Here is a 23,743-nt window from a genome sequence, read left to right on the forward strand (position 1 = left end):
TGGTACACACTTGTATGAATGGAGTTTCATCTTACAGCAGAGAACAAAGGTTCATCTTAACAGCAGAGAACAAAGGTTCGCATTAACACGGCGGTGATAATACTAAATATGGAGTGGGTAAACATTAAATTTGGTGCCCAGCAAGTTTTGGCACTTGACCCACTTACTCATTCATACCAGGCACAGCCAGAAGAATGAGGAACAGGTTTACACAGAATCACAACAAACAGCTGAACCCAGTCATGCAACACATAAGAATGACTTGCAGGTCTCAGAAGTAGAGGTCAGTGGGCACACACTGAATGGGGCATCCAGTTGGATAACAAACTAGTCACTCTATGATGTTGATGAGTCAACCAAAAAGCTCAGTTCTGCCAGTGTTGCATTTAAAAGTCTTCCCACTGTGTTGACTTGCAGATAGGATTTCAAGCATACATTGTATACTTTCACTCAAAACTGTCCTGTAACAAAACATTCCCAGAAAATCTGGCCAAGGTCAAAAAATTATTTATTCTACAGAAATTTGTAGTAAGAATATTGTGAAATATTGATAACCAAACCTCTTCAGGTGCCTACGGATTCTTGCTGTTGCATGCCAATAAATTGACTCCCACGTGATGAATTTACTATGCACTGTGTAACTACGTAATCCTTTTGGCCAACGGATTTTGGCCATCATCATTTCAAGTCCATTTATGTAGCCATAAAACATATGAGCTGACCATCTATAGTGAGAAGCAGGTTATTGCCAAATATGCCAATAATGTTGCCAGAACCTTTACTGCCCAGTCATTGACCAGTATTTGTGTCATCATGTAACATCATCTGCACTTTGAAAAACTCAAACCACATCCTTCATCAACACTTTGGCTGCCTCTCATTTTGCCTTATGGTTAGAGATATCCTACCCAAAATCCTGCCACCATCACCCAAAATATTGTTCCATTGTCCACAAAATCTTTGAAGTAGGCCCTATCCTAGTTCATCCTTAGGCTAACATTGTAACCCAGGTGCAAGATCAGTCTTGTAGATCCAGTCAGTCACAAGCATTGCCTGTTCTATAGAACATAGGGCCATGTATGAAAACAGCCATGTTACATATCGGCTGTGCTGCAAACGTTGCAGAATTGTGTGTTGGGATGTCTGCCAATTGCCCAACAGCAAACTGTGGCGACCCATAAACTTAACCACCAAGTTTTACTACAACACACGCCAAGTCATGGCGGCATTACGACTCTTCCTTCCAGTCATGATGGCATTACAACTCTTCCTTCCAGTACCAGCTCATCTGAACTACATGAATGAGATCAAACAATGGAAAATCCAGGATGCAATGTAACAATATAGTGAAAAGGATAGTTGTCACTCACCATATAGTGGAGATGATGAGTCACATATAGGCACAACAAAAAGTCCGTCAGAAAGTGAGCTTTTGGCCAACAAGGCCTTCGTCAGAAATAGTCAACACAGCCAGAGACTGTGGTCATGTGTGTATGAGTTGCATTTGCGTTCGCATGTGTGTGTGTTTCTTTTTTTTTGTCTGTTTCTTTTTGTTGTACCTATCTACGACTCAGCATCTCCACTATATGGTGAGTAGCTACATGGGTGAGACCTATTCCACCATCATATCCTATGTCTTGCAGTTCCCCTCTCCATCTGTTAGTCGCCTTCCCGTGCATTCACTTTTACTTTTCTGTCATTTTTCACACCACTCATCCCATATCCAGACACTGCACCTACTTTTCTGCCTCCCCCCCCCCCCAACCTTTTCTACCCATACCATCCACTTTCTCAGTCTGTCTCCTCTCTCTGCTTAGTGAATATCTAAATCCGAAAAGAATAAGTGCGTTACTATATGCCTTTATCAATCATCAACCTATGAGCAATTTTGCTCTTCAGATTTTTGTTTATATTAAATTCTTAAATATAATAATGGAAAAAATGGGAACTGTCTAAATTAAAAATTTCTTTTATTATGTTGGTGGCAACTGGTTTTGGTTGTCACAACTATAATCTGACTGAATGGTGGCCAATATCATATACTGATCTGGTGCTTGGATCAACAGTATGCTCCCAAAAGATGGCCACCCAGCAGTGATGGCTGTCTTTTGGTAGTACATATTTGTTCATAGCACTGGCTCATAATTTGGTCTGTGGAAATCAATTTTGTTCAGATAATGGTTACGATAACCAGGACCAGTCACCACCAGTAGAAAGAAAAGAAATTGTGACTGACCATTATTGTTTATTCTTACACAAGAAAAAAATTGCTAAAATTCCAATATGATGACAATATTTCTTAAATATAATGGTTATATTGATAGTAACTAGTTACAGTAAAAACACAAAAAAATACCTGGGTTAGAGGGAAAAGAGCAGCAACAGACCCTGTAGGAGAGAACATGGAAATGAGGAAAGAGATTGGTTAGTGTAAGTTGAGACCAAATAAAAATGGGTACGTATTGGAGAGCCAGTCCCACTTTCAAAATTTAGAAGCACTTGTTTTGGGAAACGAGACTTAAACAACTCAAGCTGTGAGACAGGTTCTTGCAGTTATTCCTTCAGTGTCATAAAAACAATGTCTGCAACTAGGTATGTCCTCTTTAAGGACCTTCAACATACACTCCTGGAAATGGAAAATAGAACACATTGACACCGGTGTGTCAGACCCACCATACTTGCTCCGGACACTGCGAGAGGGCTGTACAAGCAATGATTACACGCACGGCACAGCGGACACACCAGGAACCGCGGTGTTGGCCGTCGAATGGCGCTAGCTGCGCAGCATTTGTGCACCGCCGCCGTCAGTGTCAGCCAGTTTGCCGTGGCATACGGAGCTCCATCGCAGTCTTTAACACTGGTAGCATGCCGCGACAGCGTGGACGTGAACCGTATGTGCAGTTGACGGACTTTGAGCGAGGGCGTATAATGGGCATGCGGGAGGCCGGGTGGACGTACCGCCGAATTGCTCAACACGTGGGGCGTGAGGTCTCCACAGTACGTCGATGTTGTCACCAGTGGTTGGCGGAAGGTGCACGTGCCCGTCGAACTGGGACCGGACAGCAGCGACGCACGGATGCACGCCAAGACCGTAGGATCCTACGCAGTGCCGTAGGGGACCGCACCGCCACTTCCCAGCAAATTAGTGACACTGTTGCTCCTGGGGTATCGGCGAGGACCATTCGCAACCGTCTCCATGAAGCTGGGCTACAGTCCCGCACACCGTTAGGCCGTCTTCCGCTCACGCCCCAACATCGTGCAGCCCGCCTCCAGTGGTGTCGCGACAGGCGTGAATGGAGGGACGAATGGAGACGTGTCGTCTTCAGCGATGAGAGTCGCTTCTGCCTTGGTGCCAATGATGGTCGTATGCATGTTTGGCGCCGTGCAGGTGAGCGCCACAATCAGGACTGCATACGACCGAGGCACACAGGGCCAACACCCAGCATCATGGTGTGAGGAGCGATCTCCTACACTGGCCGTACACCACTGGTGATCGTCGAGGGGACACTGAATAGTGCACGGTACATCCAAACCGTCATCGAACCCATCGTTCTACCATTCCTAGACCGGCAAGGGAACTTGCTGTTCCAACAGGACAATGCACGTCCGCATGTATCCCATGCCACCCAACGTGCTCTAGAAGGTGTAAGTCAACTACCCTGCCCAGCAAGATCTCCGGATCTGTCCCCCATTGAGCATGTTTGGGACTGGATGAAGCGTCGTCTCACGCGGTCTGCATGTCCAGCACGAACGCTGGTCCAACTGAGGCGCCAGGTGGAAATGGCATGGCAAGCCGTTCCACAGGACTACATCCAGCATCTCTACGATCGTCTCCATGGGAGAATAGCAGCCTGCATTGCTGCGAAAGGTGGATATACACTGTACTAGTGCCGACATTGTGCATGCTCTGTTGCCTGTGTCTATGTGCCTGTGGTTCTGTCAGTGTGATCATGTGATGTATCTGACCCCAGGAATGTGTCAATAAAGTTTCCCCTTCCTGGGACAATGAATTCACGGTGTTCTTATTTCAATTTCCAGGAGTGTATTTCCATTTGTAGTTGCAGTGTATGACGCGTCGTGGCCCATCAAACACAAGCCGGTGTGAGGTGGAAGTTACACCATTAAGTTAAGTAACGGTTTAGACTTTGTACATATGTACTGTTTGTGTTTCCCTTTTTTCGTTTATAAATGTATAGCCATGATGTTCTTTTAATAATTGACAAAGGTCTTTTTAGGCACTTGTGGGTTTTATTGTTCTGAAGAAGGTGTAGTTATCTACGCCGAAACCTAGGTAAACACTAGGTGCTTTTTTCGCAGTCGAGTCGGGTTTCTAGTTTTTTAATATATGTCCTCTTTTGTCTTGAATAGAATCAATAATTTTTTCTTTCATTTTTTAATATAATCTTTTTTCACATTTTCTTTCTATTAGTGTATTTAAATGACAAATATTTCCATTGTATATGATGTATCATAAGTCTGAACTAATATGTATATCACATATCATGTTGTAGCAAAATTTTGGTAAATTGTAAATACTTTTTAATTAAAGGAGACCACTCACTGAAAAGCAGAAGCATTGAGTTGTTGAAATACAAAGAGAAAGAAAACTTGCTAGCTTTTAGAATAATCCCGTTATGAGCTAGAGTAAAACAAATGTGCACGCACAACCCCCCCCCCCCCCCCCCCCCGACACACACACACACACACACACACACACACACACACACACACACACACACATCTATGATGCCCCTACATGGTGCTGTGTGTGTGTGTGTGTGTTTTTTCTGGGTGTATTTTACTCTCACTTGTGAAAGATATTAGTGAAAGCTAGCAAGTTTTCTTTCTTTTTGTGTGTGCTCATCAACAATTCAACATTCTGCTTTTTAGTGAGTGATCTCTTGTATTCCAGAAGTATTTACACATCATATATTACTCATTTATGCATATGAATTGTCTACAACTTTCAAATCTGCTTTTTTACAATGGAAATATATCTCTTTCTAGGAAGATGACATAAACTCAGCCAGTAACAAGTCCTTGAAACATGGTGTCAACTGAAGTAAACACTGAACAGAATACTATAAATGTTGACTGGGAAAGATTTGGTTTGGGAGATAACACACAGAGAAATAATGCTACTGAAAGAAGCAGAGGTCAAGGGACTAGTCAAAGAACATATGATACAGAATATCAGTTTGGTCCAGGAGGTCATCAAGCATCTAATGCAAATGAGCTGTTTGCTGAAGAACAAGTAATTCATATTAATGTTTGAAAATATAATGTAACTGGATAGATAAAAAATCTACTAACCAAGTGGAAAACATATTAAGTTTGCAAGCTTTCACAGCCAGTGGCTCCTTCTTCTGGCAGGAGGGTTGAAGGGGAAGGAAGAAGGATGAAGGGAAAGGACTGGTGAGGTTTAGGAAAAGGGGTAGAATTCAGAAAAGTCACCAAGAAGACTGGGTCAGGGGAGACTTACTGGATGGGATTGGAAGGAAAGACTGATTGTTGGGGGCTGCACTGGATGAGATTTGAAATATTTATCCAGTAAGTCTCCCCTGACCTGGGGCTCTGGGTGACATTTCCAGATTCCACCCCTTTTCCTAAATCTTGTCAGTCCTTTTCCTTCACTTCTTCTAAGAAGAACCACCAGCTGATTACCCACCTGCACAGGAAGTGCCCAGTGGATTGAGCACAAACTGGAAGACATGGAGGATGCTGAATAGATTAAGGACAGGGGTGGTCTCAGTGAAGACAAATATGATTAGTTGGAGTCTTGGAACCATGGATGATAAGTGTGACTGTGGCACTGTGCAGGATATGGAGCATCTGCTCGCCTGCCAAAACTGTCCTTACAGGTGCAATCCTGATGATTTATAGCTGGTAGTTTCTGGACATGAAAAAGTAAAGCAAGTTCCTTCACCCCTCTTCCTTCCCCCTCAACCCTTCTGCTGGAAGAAGGAGTCACTGGTTATGGAAGCTTGCAAACTTTAATACCTTTTATATGTGTATTTTTTTGCTGTTGCTTGGTGAGTAGATGTCCTATCCATTCTACTACAATATATTTTCAAAAACTGATTATTTTCATATTAATGTTTGTTATTTTATTTATTTTGTGTTTAATCTTGATGTAGACTCCCTCATAAAGAAAACAAGTAGCTGTAAAAATAAAGTGAAAAAAATGTGTTATATTCTTTGAATTGATTATGATAATATAATGTTTAATTTTGTAATAAACTTACTGAAACAGCATTGCACTTATGAGGCACAGTTATGTCTGAAAATCACTTGTAACAGTATTATGAAAAGGAAAGTTGCCATTCACCATATAGCAGATATGCTGAGTTGCAGATTGGCACAGCAGAAAGACTATCACAAATAAAGCATTCGGCCAGTAAGGCCTTCGTCAAAAATAGACGAAACACACACACACACACACACACACACAAAATGTGTGTATGAGCTGCGTTTGTATGAGTGTGTGTCTGTGTGTCGTCTATTTTTGATGAAGCCCGAAAGCTTTATTTGTGACAGTTCCTTTTGTTGTCCTATATGGTGAGTGGCAACTTTCCTTTACATGATAATGTTTCATTCTATCCTGAATTTTCCATTGTTTGATCTTTTTAGTTGTGATATATTGGTCTTGCTTTCCTTCATACTGCATTGGAAGATGATGATAGGAAAATAAAGACTAATGTTACACTTCCCCTCTGATAAAATTGTGTTCAGTATCTATTAATAAAAAAGCAAAAACTGGTTTTGTGGTTGTAAACCACTTTCCAAACATCAAGGATCTGATTCATTAAGATAACTTTGCTGTTATTAGTAGGCACTTTAAAAGTGCTTCTGATGGTGATTTTAGCTCACATATCTTCCACCTGTTTTTAAATTTTGCTGTTTTTATGCTTTCCTTCACAGATTAATTATGTGGTAGCTCTTTCCTTCTCACTGTATGTAAATTCTGTGTTATTCTTCTTTCATGGTTGCTTTTAAAACTGTCTTCAGGTATGACCAATATGTTTTCATAATGTCTTTTACAGATTGACAGATGCATTTAAATACAGTTTATTTAGCCCCATAAAATGATTTCATCACCAAGAAGTAACTTATTTGACAGCATAGCATGCAATATATCAAGTGTTACATACTGTTAGGACTCTGAGAACGTAATATCTTGACGGCATTTCGTTTTTGGATATCACAGTGGCCTCTCATTCATTTGGAATAAAGTTATAAAGTTTTCCTCTTCATTCCAAAGTGTTTATTCATTGCAATTTACACTTTTGTCCAGCCTCACAGTCACAATGTGACAGGTGCAACTTACCATTAAAAGACTAGATGAATGTGCATAAAATACAGTTTCTATTTTCTTCTTAATAAATGATACTTAAATTTGGACCTTTCATGACTTTATTTTAACCAATCAGAGCTCTAAATAGGGGCACTATTTTACATTTAAATGAATCTACATAATTTCTGGGACTATTGTTTTGTGAGAAATTAAATTGGTTACCTCATCTGAAACACACAATAACAAGTTGCATATAATCACCAAGCATTTGTAAAATATTACTTTGTTGATAGTCTGTGTAGACCAGCATAGGTCTCCTGTCACAAGATGATGGTTACTACACATCTGGGCAACAGGTGGTCAACAGACACGTATAGGACCAGCCCAGTTCTAATCGTAATTAACCAGGACCCAGGGAACCATTGTTTAATGAACATGGTGGTACCTCCTGATGGAGTTAAAACCCTGAAACACTAGCAGCATTGCTACATTTATTGACTTGTGATGTATTTGAGTGATTGACCTTATAAATTTTGATATGTTCAGAAATAGGGCAGGTGTGACCATAGCATTCAGTATGGAGGCTACACAATATATCATGGAACTGTATCTTCAGAGATCCAAAGTTATTTTGAGCTTGAAGATTATGCAAGAAACTTGGGTGTCCCTTTCTTTTGTGTGTGTTTATGTGTATGTCAACTTGACTGTAACCCTGTGAGTAGGAAACACTGTGTCAGATCAGTCAGTGCGATGTGATCTAAGATACCTTTGATTATTCTTCTTCCAGTATGTTCGCTGTTTTGTTTTGTTCTTGTTGTCGGGCTATTCCTTATCCTGGCTGTATGTGCACTTATTCCCTTTGACTTTGTCTCCAGGAAGGGTGATGCTGCAAGAGAGTGTGTCACTTCTTCCACCTACTGAATGACGAAAATGTTGTCAATGATAATCTTCTGTGGTACATCAATTGTGAAGACATATCAAATTATCAATAACTCATAAATTCGGATACCTTGATCAATATGTCTGGCCCATCTAACTCGACTTAAGATCTGATTTACAGTCTTCATTTGTCTTGATAATCTACATTCTAGTATGTCTGTTCCTTCTGAGATGTTTGACACTCTCAAGGGGTGTCACAGAGGCATAAATGTCCACACCCAGCAAGTGCCACTGTGCTCACCATTCCGCACCTTGCCCCTGCTGTGTTATGTCACTGCATATGCACCATTTGTACAGATCACTGATCACGGCACACACCATGTATGTTTCATGCTACATAAAATGTTTATAAGAGATACAACCATCTTTCGCCAGCATGAGCGTCCTCAGGGGAACAAAGGTCATTATCATGAATAATCCATGTTACACTACAAAACACTCCAGACTATATGCTTAGAAGTGTGCTCATATTCTGCAAGGCCACTTGTAACTGTGCTATTACGCTGTAATACCACCATCACCATTTGTGGTTTATTGATTTACAAGGGCTTTGTAGGAAGATAAATTGGTGAGTGCAAACCAGGAATGCATATGTGCCTATGCAGACTCATTGATCTGAGATCTTGTGCAAATAATTGGCTCCCAGTTGGGAAATTTGAGATAGGGTTTTGAAACTCAGTGATCCACTTCTTGTTGCAATTCCAGACGTTTCAGATAGTTCAAGCAGCTAGTCAACATTTTTAGGAAAGAGCACACATAGCAATAACAAAAACACTGCCCTACATTGAGCAGCTCAGATTTCTAAGCCAGTTTATGACTGTCCTTGACATTTTGTACCACCACCATCCTCTTCACTAGGGTCTACTCGCCTAATAAGATCAGCATGGCATGTTTGATATGTGTTACTGTTGTGTGCAAATAGTCTGAGATATTGAGCACATTGCTAAGATACAGGTGCATCTTTAAGAAGTGCATGTTGCAAGGGTTTGTCTTAACCAAACTAATTGACCGTATAACTTTTTATGGTATCAGCCCGTTCTTCTCTCCTCACTGTGGAAAGAACTAGCAGTTCTGAAAACTAGGAACGTGTTGTGTACTTCTGTATGGTTTTATTGGTGGTACAAAATATTTTCTCTCATGTCCAGCAATTCTATCACATAATTTTATGGTTTTCTTAAGTGAGTTTGCCTTTTGACACAATTATTATTAACTTTCTGAGTATCTGATTCCTGTATTGCCCTATACAGACATCTAAAGAAACCTCTGAGTGCCTGTACAATTTTCTCTCGTGCTCAAAAGGTTGAGAAACTGCTGTAGTAATTGGTGAACAAAATAATAAAGAAGAAAAATTTTTCTGTTGCTTCATATAAATATGGTCAGTGTCTGTTCATGCATATGTTCTTCATACTATCAGTGATGTTAATGTACATAAATCATGTAAATCCAAAGTGAGAAAGATATATGAGCCATTTACATAGTATAGGCTATGTATGATAAATGTTAACTGGTGTATTGAATTACTCTTTCATTCCTTGTGTTTCAGGGTGATAAACCATGGTGGAAATCAAACTTTTTCATATCTGAGCCTGTGCTGTTTGGTCAGTGGGATGGAGTTTTCACTTCGTGCCTAATAAATATATTTGGTGTCATTGTATTTTTACGATCAGGATGGATTGTAGCACAAGCTGGCGTTCTGAATGCAGTCCTTATTGTCTTAGCTACTGGTATGTAATCTAATGAATGACTACCCATTCCAAAAATTGATATTTTCGTAATGTGCAAAGAAAATATATTAAAAGCAATAATGTAAAAGATTAGAAATGCAATCCAATCATTTCAGTCAAGTTGTTACTTGAAAATTTGTATTGAACATCATCACCAAAAATGAATTGTGCAAGTCTTTATTGGTGTTTGACGCAGTGTCTGACTACAGACTGTTAACAAATGTCTGAGCATATGGAATAGGTTCTCGGAAATATCAGTGGCTGGAAGACTTCTTAAGTAATAGAACCAAGTGCTTTGTTGTGTACATCACATCAGAGACGAGGCTACTGTCGGGAACACTCCAGTGAAGCGTGACAGGACTGTTATTGTTATATATATATATACATAAATGATCTGACAGATAGGATGAACTTCAGTCTGCAGTTTTTTGTTGATGACATTGTACTGTATAGGACAGTTTTGTCATTGAGTGATTGTAGGATGATGCAGGATGACGTACAAGGAGGCAACCGAGCAATTGGATTTTATGTAATTCTTTGTACTTATGGTACATGAAGTACATGAATGCAAATATCATTCCCAGAGCAGTTTGACGTAACTCTCAAAAATTCTTGAGAAAATTGACTTCAAAGATTTTCAAGAAACTGTAATTCACTAAGATTAGGTGATTTTTGTGCCAGCCCAGATGTTTCACACAGTAGCTTTGGAGATTACAATCAGATAATCGACAGAGTGCTGGTTTGGATCTTATTTTTTTGTGCTTTTTCCAGTTCTAATACCTGTATCAATTAAATATAAAATTCATCATATACAGGGTGGACCATTTTAATCCATAATGGAGAATAACACAGGATAGAGATGAAATACAGCAAAATGTTTTAGATAAAAGTAGTAGGTGGCAAAGAGATTCATGTGTTATTACTAATGTCCGTGACATTGAATGTGATTTTCAGAGTGATTTGTAGGTTAAAGTTTATTTTATTTTATTTTATTTTTTAAATGCGAACCCTAATATTTGATTTAAAATTTGAAAAGAGTGGCAAATTTTATGTATAAAACACTGTATTATTCAAGGTTGTGGCAAGGTTCAGTGAAGGTTAAATAAGCAAATACGTTTTTAGTTCTTGTAGTGATTAACTCAGAATAGAGGACGGATAGAGCAAAATGCAATGTTAGATACAAATTGGAATGGCATCCAGAGGAATGAGAAATGAGGGTCTCACTTAGTGACTTGTAAATCAATGATCTACATTTTATTTATGTTTGTTCTGTCTTGCAAATGTCAAAATAGCATTTACATGTTGTAATGTTTTATTTTTGCCAAAAAATACGTTAATTAAAACTAAAAGCTCGAATCTCTCTTCGCTCTTTTCAAATCCGTCATCAAAAATAGGTGTTTGCATGAAACAAAACTCAGTCTTCGAATGATGTTTGATAACTGACTTAAAGATCATGGTTATTGGTAATGATACATGACCCATTATGCCCCTTCCAATTTGTATATAACATTGTATATTGCTGTATCCCTCCTTTGTGCCAGGTTAATCACTACTAGAACTAAAAGCATATTTGCTTATTGAACCTTGCCATGACCTTGAATATAGCATCATTTTACATGTAAAATTTGCAGCTCTTTTCAAATCTTCAATCAAATATTAGGGTTCACATCTAAAAAAAACTCGTTTTAACCTCCAAAGCACCTTGAAAATCATGTTCAAAGTCACGGCCATTAGTTGCAATGTATGCCCCTCTTTACCACCTACCACTTTTGCTTAAAACATTACGCTGTATCTCACCTCTGTGCTGAGGTATTCCCCATTATGGATTAAAATTGTCCACCCTATATATAATGCGAGAGTTTGATCAACATGTGTGTTATGAATAACCTATATGTGTGCTCTGTATTCATCATCAAACTTCCGACTAGATGAAATATTCTTAAATCTTGGTTCAATGTTTACAACATCAGTATTCCTACAACTTGGGAGTTGAAATCAGAATTTATGATACATTGACTATACATTAGACAAGAGATTAGTCATTATCATGTATATTTGTGTGAAGCTGATATTCAGTTCAGAGTCAGATATTCAACCAACTGCGCTAAATGCTATTTCAGAAAGATTCAGTATACATTGGCATTGTTTCAGTATATCATGTTAGAGTCATTGGTAGTCCTTGGAGCCGAATTCAGTGCAGGAATTCTTTGCTGTTCTTTTTATAATGTCAAGCACAGTCCTACAGCTCTCATCACCACACAAAGCCCATAAGCAATATATCAGACAAATAAATTGAACAACTGCAATAGACTGTGCTCTGTAATAAATTTTCATAGATGATAAAGATAGTTATAACCCTCGAAATTTTACCGAATCCTCCCTGCCGCCGTTGGATAAGCAGCTGAGCAGCAAGTCGTATACTCCTAGCTCACTCATTTGTTACATAGTTTAATTCTTAATTTCTTTGCGTGTTTTTGGTACTTGCATTGTTTAATTCATAAATTTCGGGCGTATTATAGTATTTGAGAGTTGTAGCATCGCGTTTTAGTACCTGAATAGTGTAAATTCGCGTAGTCGTTTGTCTTCTGTTTTTGTTTTGAACGGCCAGTGTCGGTTGGTCACAGTCAGTGTGCTCCCTGCCGCCGTTGGATAAGCAGCTGAGCAACAAGTCGTATACTCCTAGCTCACTCATTTGTTACATAGTTTAATTCTTAATTTCTTTGCGTGTTTTTGGTACTTGCATTGTTTAATTCATAAATTTCGGGAGTATTATAGTATTTGAGTGTGTAGCATCGCGTTTTAGTACCTGAATAGTGTAAATTCACGTAGTCTTCTTCCGCCGCCGAGCAGTGTCAGCAGTGCGCAAGTAGCAGCATTACTGCATTTACTAGGCAATCTTGTATTTTAATAACCGTTTAAATTTTGTTGATTTGTTTGCGCTCTCTGTAGATTAGTTCAGACGGTCTTTGCAAAACATTTTTTAGCATGGATAGGGACTGCAACTGCTGTGTTCGGATGCAGGCTGAGTTGGCATCCCTTCGCTCCCAGCTTCAGGCAGTGTTGGCTTCGGTCACACAGCTTGAGGCTGTTGCCAGTGGGCATCACTGTGGGGGTCCGGATGGGGGTTTGTCGGGGACGGCCAGCTCGTCCCACGCATCCCCTGATCGGACTACGACTGTGGTTGCCCGGGATACTGCCCGCATTGAGGCTAATCCCCCACCTGTGGTAGAGTGGGAGGTCGTCTCAAGGTGTGGCAGAGGGCGAAAGACATTCCGGAGGGCTGAACAGAAAGCCTCTCCAGTTTGTCTGACGAACCGGTTTCAGGCTCTGTCTCAGGCTGATACTGATCTTCGGCCTGACATGGCTGCTTGTCCTGTTCCAGAGGTTGCCCCTCAGTCTGCAAGATCTGGGCAGTCGCAGAGGGTGGGCTTACTGGTAGTTGGGAGCTCCAACGTCAGGCACGTAATGGGGCCCCTTAGGGAAATGGCAGCAAGAGAGGGGAAGAAAACCAATGTGCACTCCGTGTGCATACTGGGGGGAGTCATTCCAGATGTGGAAAGGGTCCTTCTGGATGCCATGAAGGGTACAGGGTGCACCCATCTGCAGGTGGTCGCTCATGTCGGCACCAATGATGTGTGTCGCTATGGATCGGAGGAAATCCTCTCTGGCTTCCGGCGGCTATCTGATTTGGTGAAGACTGCCAGTCTCACTAGCGGGATGAAAGCGGAGCTCACCATCTGCAGCATCATCGACAGGACTGACTGCGGACCTTTGGTACAGAGCCGAGTGGAGGGTCTGAATCAGAGGCTGAGACGGTTCTGCGACCGTGTGGGCTGCAGATTCCTCGACTTGCGCCATAGGGTGGTGGGGTTTTGGGTTCCGCTGGATAGGTCAGGGAGTCCACTACACGCAACAAGCGGCTACACGGGTAGCAGGGGTGTGTGGCGTGGGCTGGGCGGTTTTTTAGGTTAGATGGCCTTGGGCAAGTACAGAAAGGGCAACAGCCTCAACGGGTGCGGGGCAAAGTCAGGACATGCGGGGACCAAGCAGCAATCGGTATTGTAATTGTCAACTGTCGAAGCTGCGTTGGTAAAGTACCAGAACTTCAAGCGCTGATAGAAAGCACCGAAGCTGAAATCGTTAAAGGTACAGAAAGCTGGCTTAAGCCAGAGATAAATTCTGCCGAAATTTTTACAAAGGTACAGACGGTGTTTAGAAAGGATAGATTGCATGCAACCGGTGGTGGAGTGTTCGTCGCTGTTGGTAGTAGTTTATCCTGTAGTGAAGTAGAAGTGGATAGTTCCTGTGAATTATTATGGGTGGAGGTTACACTCAACAACCGAACTAGGTTAATAATTGGCTCCTTTTACTGACCTCCCGACTCAGCAGCATTAGTGGCAGAACAACTGAGAGAAAATTTGGAATACATTTCACATAAATTTTCTCAGCATGTTATAGTCTTAGGTGGAGATTTCAATTTACCAGATATAGACTGGGACACTCAGATGTTTAGGACGGGTGGTAGGGACAGAGCATTGAGTGACATTATACTGAGTGCACTATCCGAAAATTACCTCGAGCAATTAAACAGAGAACCGACTCGTGGAGATAACATTTTGGACCTACTGATAACAAACAGACCCGAACTTTTCGACTCTGTATGTACAGAACAGGGAATCAGTGATCATGAGGCCGTTGCAGCATCCCTGAATATGGAAGTTAATAGGAATATAAAAAAAGGGAGGAAGGTTTATCTGTTTAGCAAGAGTAATAGAAGGCAGATTTCAGACTACCTAACAGATCAAAACGAAAATTTCTGTTCCGACACTGACAATGTTGAGTGTTTATGGAAAAAGTTCAAGGCAATCGTAAAATGCGTTTTAGACAGGTACGTGCCGAGTAAAACTGTGAGGGATGGGAAAAACCCACCGTGGTACAACAACAAAGTTAGGAAACTACTGCGAAAGCAAAGAGAGCTCCACACCAAGTTTAAACGCAGCCAAAACCTCTCAGACAAACAGAAGCTAAACGATGTCAAAGTTACCGTAAGGGGGGCTATGCGTGAAGCGTTCAGTGAATTTGAAAGTAAAATTCTATGTACCGACTTGACAGAAAATCCTAGGAAGTTCTGGTCTTACGTTAAATCAGTAAGTGACTCGAAACAGCATATCCAGACACTACGGGATGATGATGGCATTGAAACAGAGGATGACACGCATAAAGCTGAAATACTAAACACCTTTTTCCAAAGCTGTTTCACAGAGGAAGACCGCACTGCAATTCCTTCTCTAAATCCTCGCACAAACGAAAAAATGGCTGACATCGAAATAAGTGTCCAAGGAATAGAAAAGCAACTGGAATCACTCAATAGAGGAAAGTCCACTGGACCTGACGGGATACCAATTCGATTCTACACAGAGGACGCGAAAGAACTTGCCCCCCTTCTAACAGCCGTGTACCGCAAGTCTCTAGAGGAACGGACGGTTCTAAATGATTGGAAAAGAGCACAGATAGTCCCAGTCTTCGAGAAGGGTCGTTGAGCAGATGCGCAAAACTATAGACCTATATCTCTGACGTCGATCTGTTGTAGAATTTTAGAACATGTTTTTTGCTCGAGTATCATGTCGTTTTTGGAAACCCAGAATCTACTATGTAGGAATCAACATGGATTCCGGAAACAGCAATCGTGTGAAACCCAACTCGCTTTATTTGTTCATGAGACCCAGAAAATATTAGATACAGGCTCCCACATAGATGCTATTTTTCTTGACTTCCGGAAGGCATTCGATACAGTTCCGCACTGTTGCCTGATAAACAAAGTAAGAGCCTACGGAATATCAGACCAGCTGTGTGGCTGGATTGAAGAGTTTTTTGCAAACAGAACACAGCATGTTGTTATCAATGGAGAGACGTCTACAGGCGTTAAAGTAACCTCTGGCGTGCCACAGGGGAGTGTTATGGGACCATTGCTTTTCACAATATATATAAATGACCTAGTAGATAGTGTCGGAAGTTCCATGCGGCTTTTCGCGGATGATGCTGTAGTATACAGAGAAGTTGCAGCATTAGAAAATTGTAGCCAAATGCAGGAAGATCTGCAGCGGATAGGCACTTGGTGCAGGGAGTGGCAACTGACCCTTAACATAGACAAATGTAATGTATTGCGAATACATAGAAAGAAGGATCCTTTATTGTATGATTATATGATAGCGGAACAAACACTGGTAGCAGTTACTTCTGTAAAATATCTGGGAGTATGCATGCGGAACGATTTGAAGTGGAATGATCATATAAAATTAATTGTTGGTAAGGCGGGTACCAGGTTGAGATTCATTGGGAGAGTGCTTAGAAAATGTAGTCCATCAACAAAGGAGGTGGCTTACAAAACACTCGTTCGACCTATACTTGAGTATTGCTCATCAGTGTGGGATCCGTACCAGATCGGTCTGACGGAGGAGATAGAGAAGATCCAAAGAAGAGCGGCGCGTTTCGTCACAGGGTTATTTGGTAACCGTGATAGCGTTACGGAGATGTTTAATAAACTCAAGTGGCAGACTCTGCAAGAGAGGCGCTCTGCATTGCGGTGTAGCTTGCTCGCCAGGTTTCGAGAGGGTGCGTTTCTGGATGAGGTATCGAATATATTGCTTCCCCCTACTTATACCTTCCGAGGAGATCACGAATGTAAAATTAGAGAGATTAGAGCGCGCACGGAGGCTTTCCGGCAGTCGTTCTTCCCGCGAACCATACGCGACTGGAACAGGAAAGGGAGGTAATGACAGTGGCACGTAAAGTGCCCTCCGCCACACACTGTTGGGTGGCTTGCGGAGTATAAATGTAGATGTAGATGTAGCTATGTACACATGTTCATTTTTACATCAACCTAATGTGGGATTTTTTTTATTAATCAAACAGTGTTTTTAAATTGGAGTTCTTACCAATAAAACAGCGAAAAATCTCATTCCCTCTCACCTGCCACCCCATATAAATGAACAAGCATCAGACTACTTAACCAAATTTAATACTTCAATTATTTACATTACCACTGTTAGCTTGTTATCCAGAATATCTTTTTTTTAACTTTATGACTTTTAATTACACTAACGTACACCACATTTTTTTTCCAAACCAGCATAAGGCAATACGTTTTACATACAAAAATTTGTATGTGTGTAAGTTGCTTTATCATCACAGCATGTTGCAAAAGGGACCAAGTAGATAGTTAAGAAAGCAAGTAAAACAGATAGCTTGTCTGTCTCATATAGCAATTTGATATGGTATTTTAGAATATGCTTGTCATATTTGTTTTTGAGAGATTTATAATCATTGTTATAGTGTTTTGCACCAGTCTGAGAATTCTTGCATTTAAAACTAATACAATAAATCAATGTGTTCTTTCCAATCTTATTACAGTATGGACTCGTACCCATAGTAGTTAGCAATTAAAAATTACACTACTAGGGTCTGAAACCTTCTAGGACTGCCCTACCTTATGCTTGTCTTGTTATAACAAGTTATATTGAATGGATATAAGGAACAGTTTGTGCGATGGAACTTTAGCATGTGGACAGAGGGAGGAAAGACCTTGTACCCCAATAGGGGAAGAAAGAAAGGAAAAGGAAGAACTAAGAGTGAAGGTCCTAAGAAAGACAGAAGATAGATGCCCTAAGAAAGACAGAAGATACATGCAAAAGGCTGGTATCCCCCCCAACCCCCACCCCGATCTCCCTTCTTGGGGGGGGAATCTTTGTCAATCCTACAGAATAGACACCACCAGCTTCACCCCCTTTAGGCCCATCAAGTGGTTCTTACCCCCTACTATGGAATTGCAACAGAAACTTTAGTGCAGTTTCCTAGCTTGACTTCTGAAGAGAAACAGAAGAAAAGGAAACTTAAGACTATGGTAACTTACTATGATCATATACCCAATTATTCAAAGGTTTCAGAGATAATTGCCCCTTTCTATAAAATTGGAATGATTTCTACTTAACAGCTAAGTACAACTATTCTCCCTTAAAAAATTCATACAACTTGTGCCATTCCATTCCAGCATACCAACGAAAAGACAAGGCACAATATCTTTCCCTATATAACATATTCAAACTACAGTTTCCTTCTCACAGAAAAGATAGAAGCCCTTCCCAGGCGTGTTTAGGAGATCCCCTGTAAAACACAATTTCATGATTTAAAAATAACTGAATCAATAAATAAATTCGAGGGTTGACTGAAAAGTAATGCTTCCATCTTTCAAGCTCTTCAACAGTTGGCAGCATTGGTATGTGGCAGGTGTGGGCTTGTTCCATAGCCTCTTCTCTACAGCTCCAGTTTTCCGGAAGCTTTAGCTTTGAACAGTTGTGTTGTTACAGTGTAAAGTATGGAACCCTGCACAGACAGTCGGTCAGTGCAATTTAAGGAACGTGCAGTCATTGAATTCTTGACAGCAGAAGGTGTCAGCCCAAAGAAGATTCATCAGAGAATGAAAGCAGTTTATGGTGATTGTGTTGATGTGAGTACTGTGCGTCTTCATTCTCATAACGCGAGAGGAGTTCCTGGCAAATTTCAAGTCTGTGTGCTTTCATTTCAGGAGTCAGCATCCAGGGTACCCATCATGCACAGATCTTCCGATAACCAAGCAAAGCAATAATGTGACCCACACATTCTTGTGAAATGCCGACTGTTTGCAGTTTCTCTTTGATTGATACGACAATCGTCTTGAATCAGTCTGTCAACATTTTGCTTGTGAAACTGGGTAGATGCTGTCGCAGGACATCCAACTCTTTGTTTGTCACGCAGGTCAGATGTTCCTGCCTCAACATCTTTAAACTTACTTGCCCAGTGACGCACTGTACTCACATCAACGCAATCACCATAAACTGCTTTCATTCTCTGATGAATCTCCTTTGGGGTGACACCTTCTGCTGTCAAGAATTCAATGACTGCACGTTACTTAAATTGCCTCGACTTAACACTGTAACAACACAATTGTTCAGTGCTAAGGCTTCCCTCCAAGTGGAGTTGTAGAGAAGAGGCTACAGAACAAGCCAGTACCTGCTGCATACCAATGCTGCCAGCTGTTGAAGAGTTACAAAGGTGGAGGTATTACTTTTCAGTCGACCCTCGTAGTATGAGTGCATATAGGACTCGTACACTGAGGGTTCTGTAAGGGCTTCATTATGCAAATAGACAGTTCGCTCATTCCAGGAATCGAGGACCTCTAATATTTTTACTTGCTATTAACATTGATATTGGCAAGGTATCAGTCTCAGGGACTCCAAGACCTTCGAGAATGTTTTAATTTCAAGTCTGGAATTGCATAACAAATGACAAAAGAATTTTTTTTGTTCATGTTGATATATTACAAATTAACAATTTTCTGAATTTTTCCCTTTACTTGTACAGTGAAATCTTTCTTCTTGCCAAATTTAATGAATCTACATCAAAGGGAAGTGCCCTATAGGTTTTAATGAGTGAGTTAGTATCAAAATATATGACGTAAATGGCCATATCTGATTGCATTGAATTAGAAACTTCAGGAACTTTGTCCACAAAATTTTTCTGGCTTACCTTTTACCTATTGTGCGTGGTTTTATTTGAAATACTCACCTCCACAAGTGATACACCGTTCCCAATGCCATTTCAGCTTCCAGAGCAGTCTTGATACACCTCTTGCTGGATCGCGCGAAGCGCTGTCTATGAATTATCTTTTATCTCATCTATCATTGCAAATATCCATCCTTTCAACAGGGTTTTCAACTTTAGTACGAAGGAAGAAGCAGCACAGAGATTTCATTTTTTGTGCAACAGTCATACACCAACAGAGATGAATGTAGTGGGGCATTATCATGATGCACGAGCTGCAAATTGTCTCGTCACATTTCAGGTCATTTCCTTCTCACATTTTCTTGCATGCATCGCAGCACATCCCAAAAGGACCATCAATTAACAGACCGTCCCTGTGTCACGAATTCATGATGAATTAATCCTTCAAAGTCAAAGAAGACTGTCAGCATGGCTTTGACATTTGGCCTGACCTGACCTTGTGGCAAAGCAAGCTGGGATAATTTTAATTCCCCTCTTGTTTTGCCATCTGCCTCCTTATAACTCTTTTTTTTTTTCAATTTTAACTAATTGCCATTAACACAAGTGAATATTATCTGCATTTTATAAAAGAGAAAGATTGGCCCTCAGTTTAAAAGAAATGCCTACTGAGATTTCATTATTACAGTATCTATAGCGTCGGAGAACTTCAAGCATATCTCATCATTTCGTAGTACTTCCCTCTCTCGCTTATTTGCAAATTGATTCTTCCTTACTAGTCTCTTAAACTTGAACTTACTCTTCATCATTACTCAGGTGTGATCTGAATCTATATCTACATCTGGGTATGGCTTACAATCCAGTGTTTTATTTCAGAATCTCTGTCTGACCACAATGCAATCTAACTGAAATCTTCCCCCCTGGCCTTGTCCAAGTATATCTCCATGTCTTGTGATTCTGGAACAGAGTATACACTATCACAAGCTGAAATTTATTGCAGAACTCAGTTAATCTTTCTCCCCTCTCATTCCTATTACCAAGCCTATGTTATGCAGTAACCCTTTTGTCTGTTCCTTCTCCTCAAATGATATTCCAGTCCCACATGACTGTTAGACCTTTACGTACCGAATATCCCATTCAGCATCTTTATATACTTTCTCTATCGCTTCATCTTCTGCTTGCAATGCTGGGATGTACAGTTGAACTATCATTGTTGGTGTTGGTTTGCTGTTGATTCTATTGATGACAGACCTATTACTGAACTGCTCAAAGTAACTCACTCCCCACCCTATCTTCCGATTCATAACAAATTCTACTCCCATTATAACATTTTCAGCTGCTGCTGATACTGTCCAGTACTCATCTCAGCAGAAGTGCTTGTCTTTCTTGCATTTCACTTCACGGACCCCCGCTATATCTAGATCAAACCATAGCATTTACTTTTGAGATTTTCTAGCTTCCCAGCCATGTTCAGACTTCTAACAGTCCATGCCCCGACTCATTTTGTTGGTTATTCAGTCTTTTTCTCATGGTCATTTTCACCTTGGTAATCCCCTCCCGGAGATGCTATTGGGGGACTAGTCAGAAATATTTTTCCAGGGAGAGATCATCATGACACTTTTTCAGTTACAGGACAAATGTCCTATGGATACATATTATCTGTCTTTAATGCGGGGGTCCATTGCCTTCTGCATCTTCATGCCATTGGTCATTACCGTTTCTGTCACCTTTTAGAGAAAGTTTCACACAACGAGGGCAAGAGAGTGCCCTGAACCTCTGTTCACTTCTTCACCTTCTTTGACAAGGCTTTTGCCAGAATGGTAGTGACCTCTTATGGCGGAAGTCTTCAGCCGCCGTTTCTGATGATTGTTATTTAAAATTTAAGCAGTGGTGAGGTTTGAATCAGACACTGCGGACTGTTTGATTACCAGTCAAAGACAGTACTATTAGGCCACAAATATGAGTTACAATCCCAATACATGTGCAAAAGTACGTGAATCGTACCATTGCTGTGGCTGTTTGCTGGGGGGCATCAATAATTTTGACTTGACTGCCCACTGTTGTTTGATAGACCAAATACCACCTGAAATTCACTGAAATTATGGTAACTATCAGCTACTCCCATGCTCCACATATGTTTCAAATTGCTCACACAGTTATCTATTTTTTGTTTTGTTTTTTCGAATGCAATGTTGAGAAAACTTGTTTGAATTGGCAATAAAAACAACGGGATGCAATGCTCAGGTTGCTCTAAAGTCCTGAAACTTACGTGTACCAATACTGGTATGTTTGTTGTTGGACTTAGCATGTTGTTGTTGTCTTCAGTCCTGAGACTGGTTTGATGCAGCTCTCCATGTTACTCTATCCTGTGCAAGCTTCTTCATCTCCCAGTACTTACTACAACCTACATCCTTCTGAATCTGCTTAGTGTATTCATTTCTTGGTCTCCCTCTATGATTTTTACCCACCACGCTGCCCTCCAATGCTAAATTTGTGATCCCTTGATACCTCAGAACATGTCCTACCAACCAGTCCCTTCTTCTAGTCAAGTTGTACCACAAACTCCTCTTCTCCCCAATTCTATTCAATACCTCCTCATTAGTTACGTGATCTACCCATCTAATCTTGTGACATATCTCTGGTACCGTATTACTTAGTTTTTCTTCTAGCATACATTCATCTAAAGCTGGTTTCTGCATTTATTCAGATTTAGCCACCAGGTCCATGCATTGTTCGTGTATACCAGCTACCATTTTATGATGTGAACAATCACTATTTATTGCTGTGATCTCCACTCTGTATTGATTGATTTTACCTTCAACCTGATTAAGTGTAGTTTTATTGTGTATACCATCTTCGTCTTTTGTAGATTACAGTATGTCAACTTCTGATTTGAGCTGGGATTGTTCCATCATAATTTTGTTACATAATTCATTCTGTTTCGCTGCGAACATATCATGAATGACTTTTATTATGGTTAATGAATTTTTTTTGCATTCTTTTTGACATGATCCTCCAATTTAATTGCATTTAACACCATTAGTTTGCCATTTAATATCATTATTCATTGCCTTGATAATCTCAAACAAGTGACTTAGTCCAACCATTACCGGTTCATGACTAACTGTTGGTATATTAACCTTCACTGTTATAAACTGAATACCAGTTTCCCAAATTTGTTATTATCACAATGTATGTTATTTAACGAAATTCACAAATAATTTTCAGAAACATCATTCACAGTTAAATTGTTCTGCATACTTGTGTCTCTTACAGTTACGGTAGTATCTTCAGTGTTAGTGCTCATTGTTAAGGGTAGCATGTGGCCTGTTGTTTCCTAAAGATACATGTATTCACAGTGTATAGTTCACGTAGTAGCACTCGTTTCTGACACCGTTTTTAGCAAAAACATATGAATTCACCATTTAGTGTAGTTCTGCTGCATTTGCCATTTCCTAAGATTGTGATGAAGTCATTGTCTGACACACGCATTGCCAGTTGTGAGATTCCTCTTTGTTAATGGTTACTCCTCTCCATGTTCATGATGGATTGTTCCATCATTAGTATTATTTGATAATCGTTTAGATGGAGGTGATTGAGCACAGTAGTTTGAGATGTCACTATTAATTTATTATACCCTATTTCAAAATGTCTTGTTTAATTATTGTAGCAAAATTATGGCAGAACATTTGAAGGCAGAAGGAAGGAAGATTGGGTTTACCATCCCATCGACATCGAGGTCATTAGAAGAGGAGCACAAGTTCAGTTTTGTGTCGAGGATGGGGAGGGAAATAGGCCCTGCCCTTTTCAAAGGAACCATTCCAACATTTCCCTGGAGCAATTTAGGGAAACCGAAACCTGAATGGCCAGATGCAAGTTTGAACCATTGGCCTCCCGAATGCACTGCACAACTCACTCAGTCACAAGATTCAAATAAAACTTAAACGTCCATGAATGCTTCGGTCTTGGATGACATTCCTAGTTATGAATTGTCTGACATGACTCTAACATTCAGTACACTAGTTGGCTTTTTCTTTTAATACTTTATCCAGCAGAATGTTCAAAACTCACCACATCTGTAGACTCCGCATAATGACTGCTGCACTGGCATGAGCAATCATAAAACTCATTATTGATCACAGAGACACTTAACTACTCTTTGTTGCATCTCACAGAGGTTGTATTTGTTCTCATATCAATCAAGTTGCAGAAACATCAGGTAACTATGGAAAATACAAAAAGATCAATGAAT

The 23,743-nt window shown here is 40.4% G+C and overlaps 1 protein-coding gene across 3 annotated transcripts in view; it reads left to right on the top strand.

Annotated features, from left to right (window-relative positions):
• LOC126412647 (solute carrier family 12 member 8) overlaps positions 1–23,743 on the top strand; it is a 200,744-nt gene that overhangs the window by 45,730 nt on the left and 131,271 nt on the right. For all 3 annotated transcript variants that reach the window (XM_050082350.1, XM_050082358.1, XM_050082341.1), the window contains exons 2-3: positions 5,008–5,254; positions 9,777–9,957. In XM_050082350.1, coding sequence (XP_049938307.1) covers positions 5,048–5,254; positions 9,777–9,957 — 388 coding nt within the window. In that variant the 5' untranslated portion in view covers positions 5,008–5,047. The remainder of the gene's footprint in view (positions 1–5,007; positions 5,255–9,776; positions 9,958–23,743) is intronic.

This window comes from Schistocerca serialis, chromosome 1 (genome assembly GCF_023864345.2).
Source record: "Schistocerca serialis cubense isolate TAMUIC-IGC-003099 chromosome 1, iqSchSeri2.2, whole genome shotgun sequence".
Lineage (NCBI taxonomy): Eukaryota > Metazoa > Arthropoda > Insecta > Orthoptera > Acrididae > Schistocerca > Schistocerca serialis.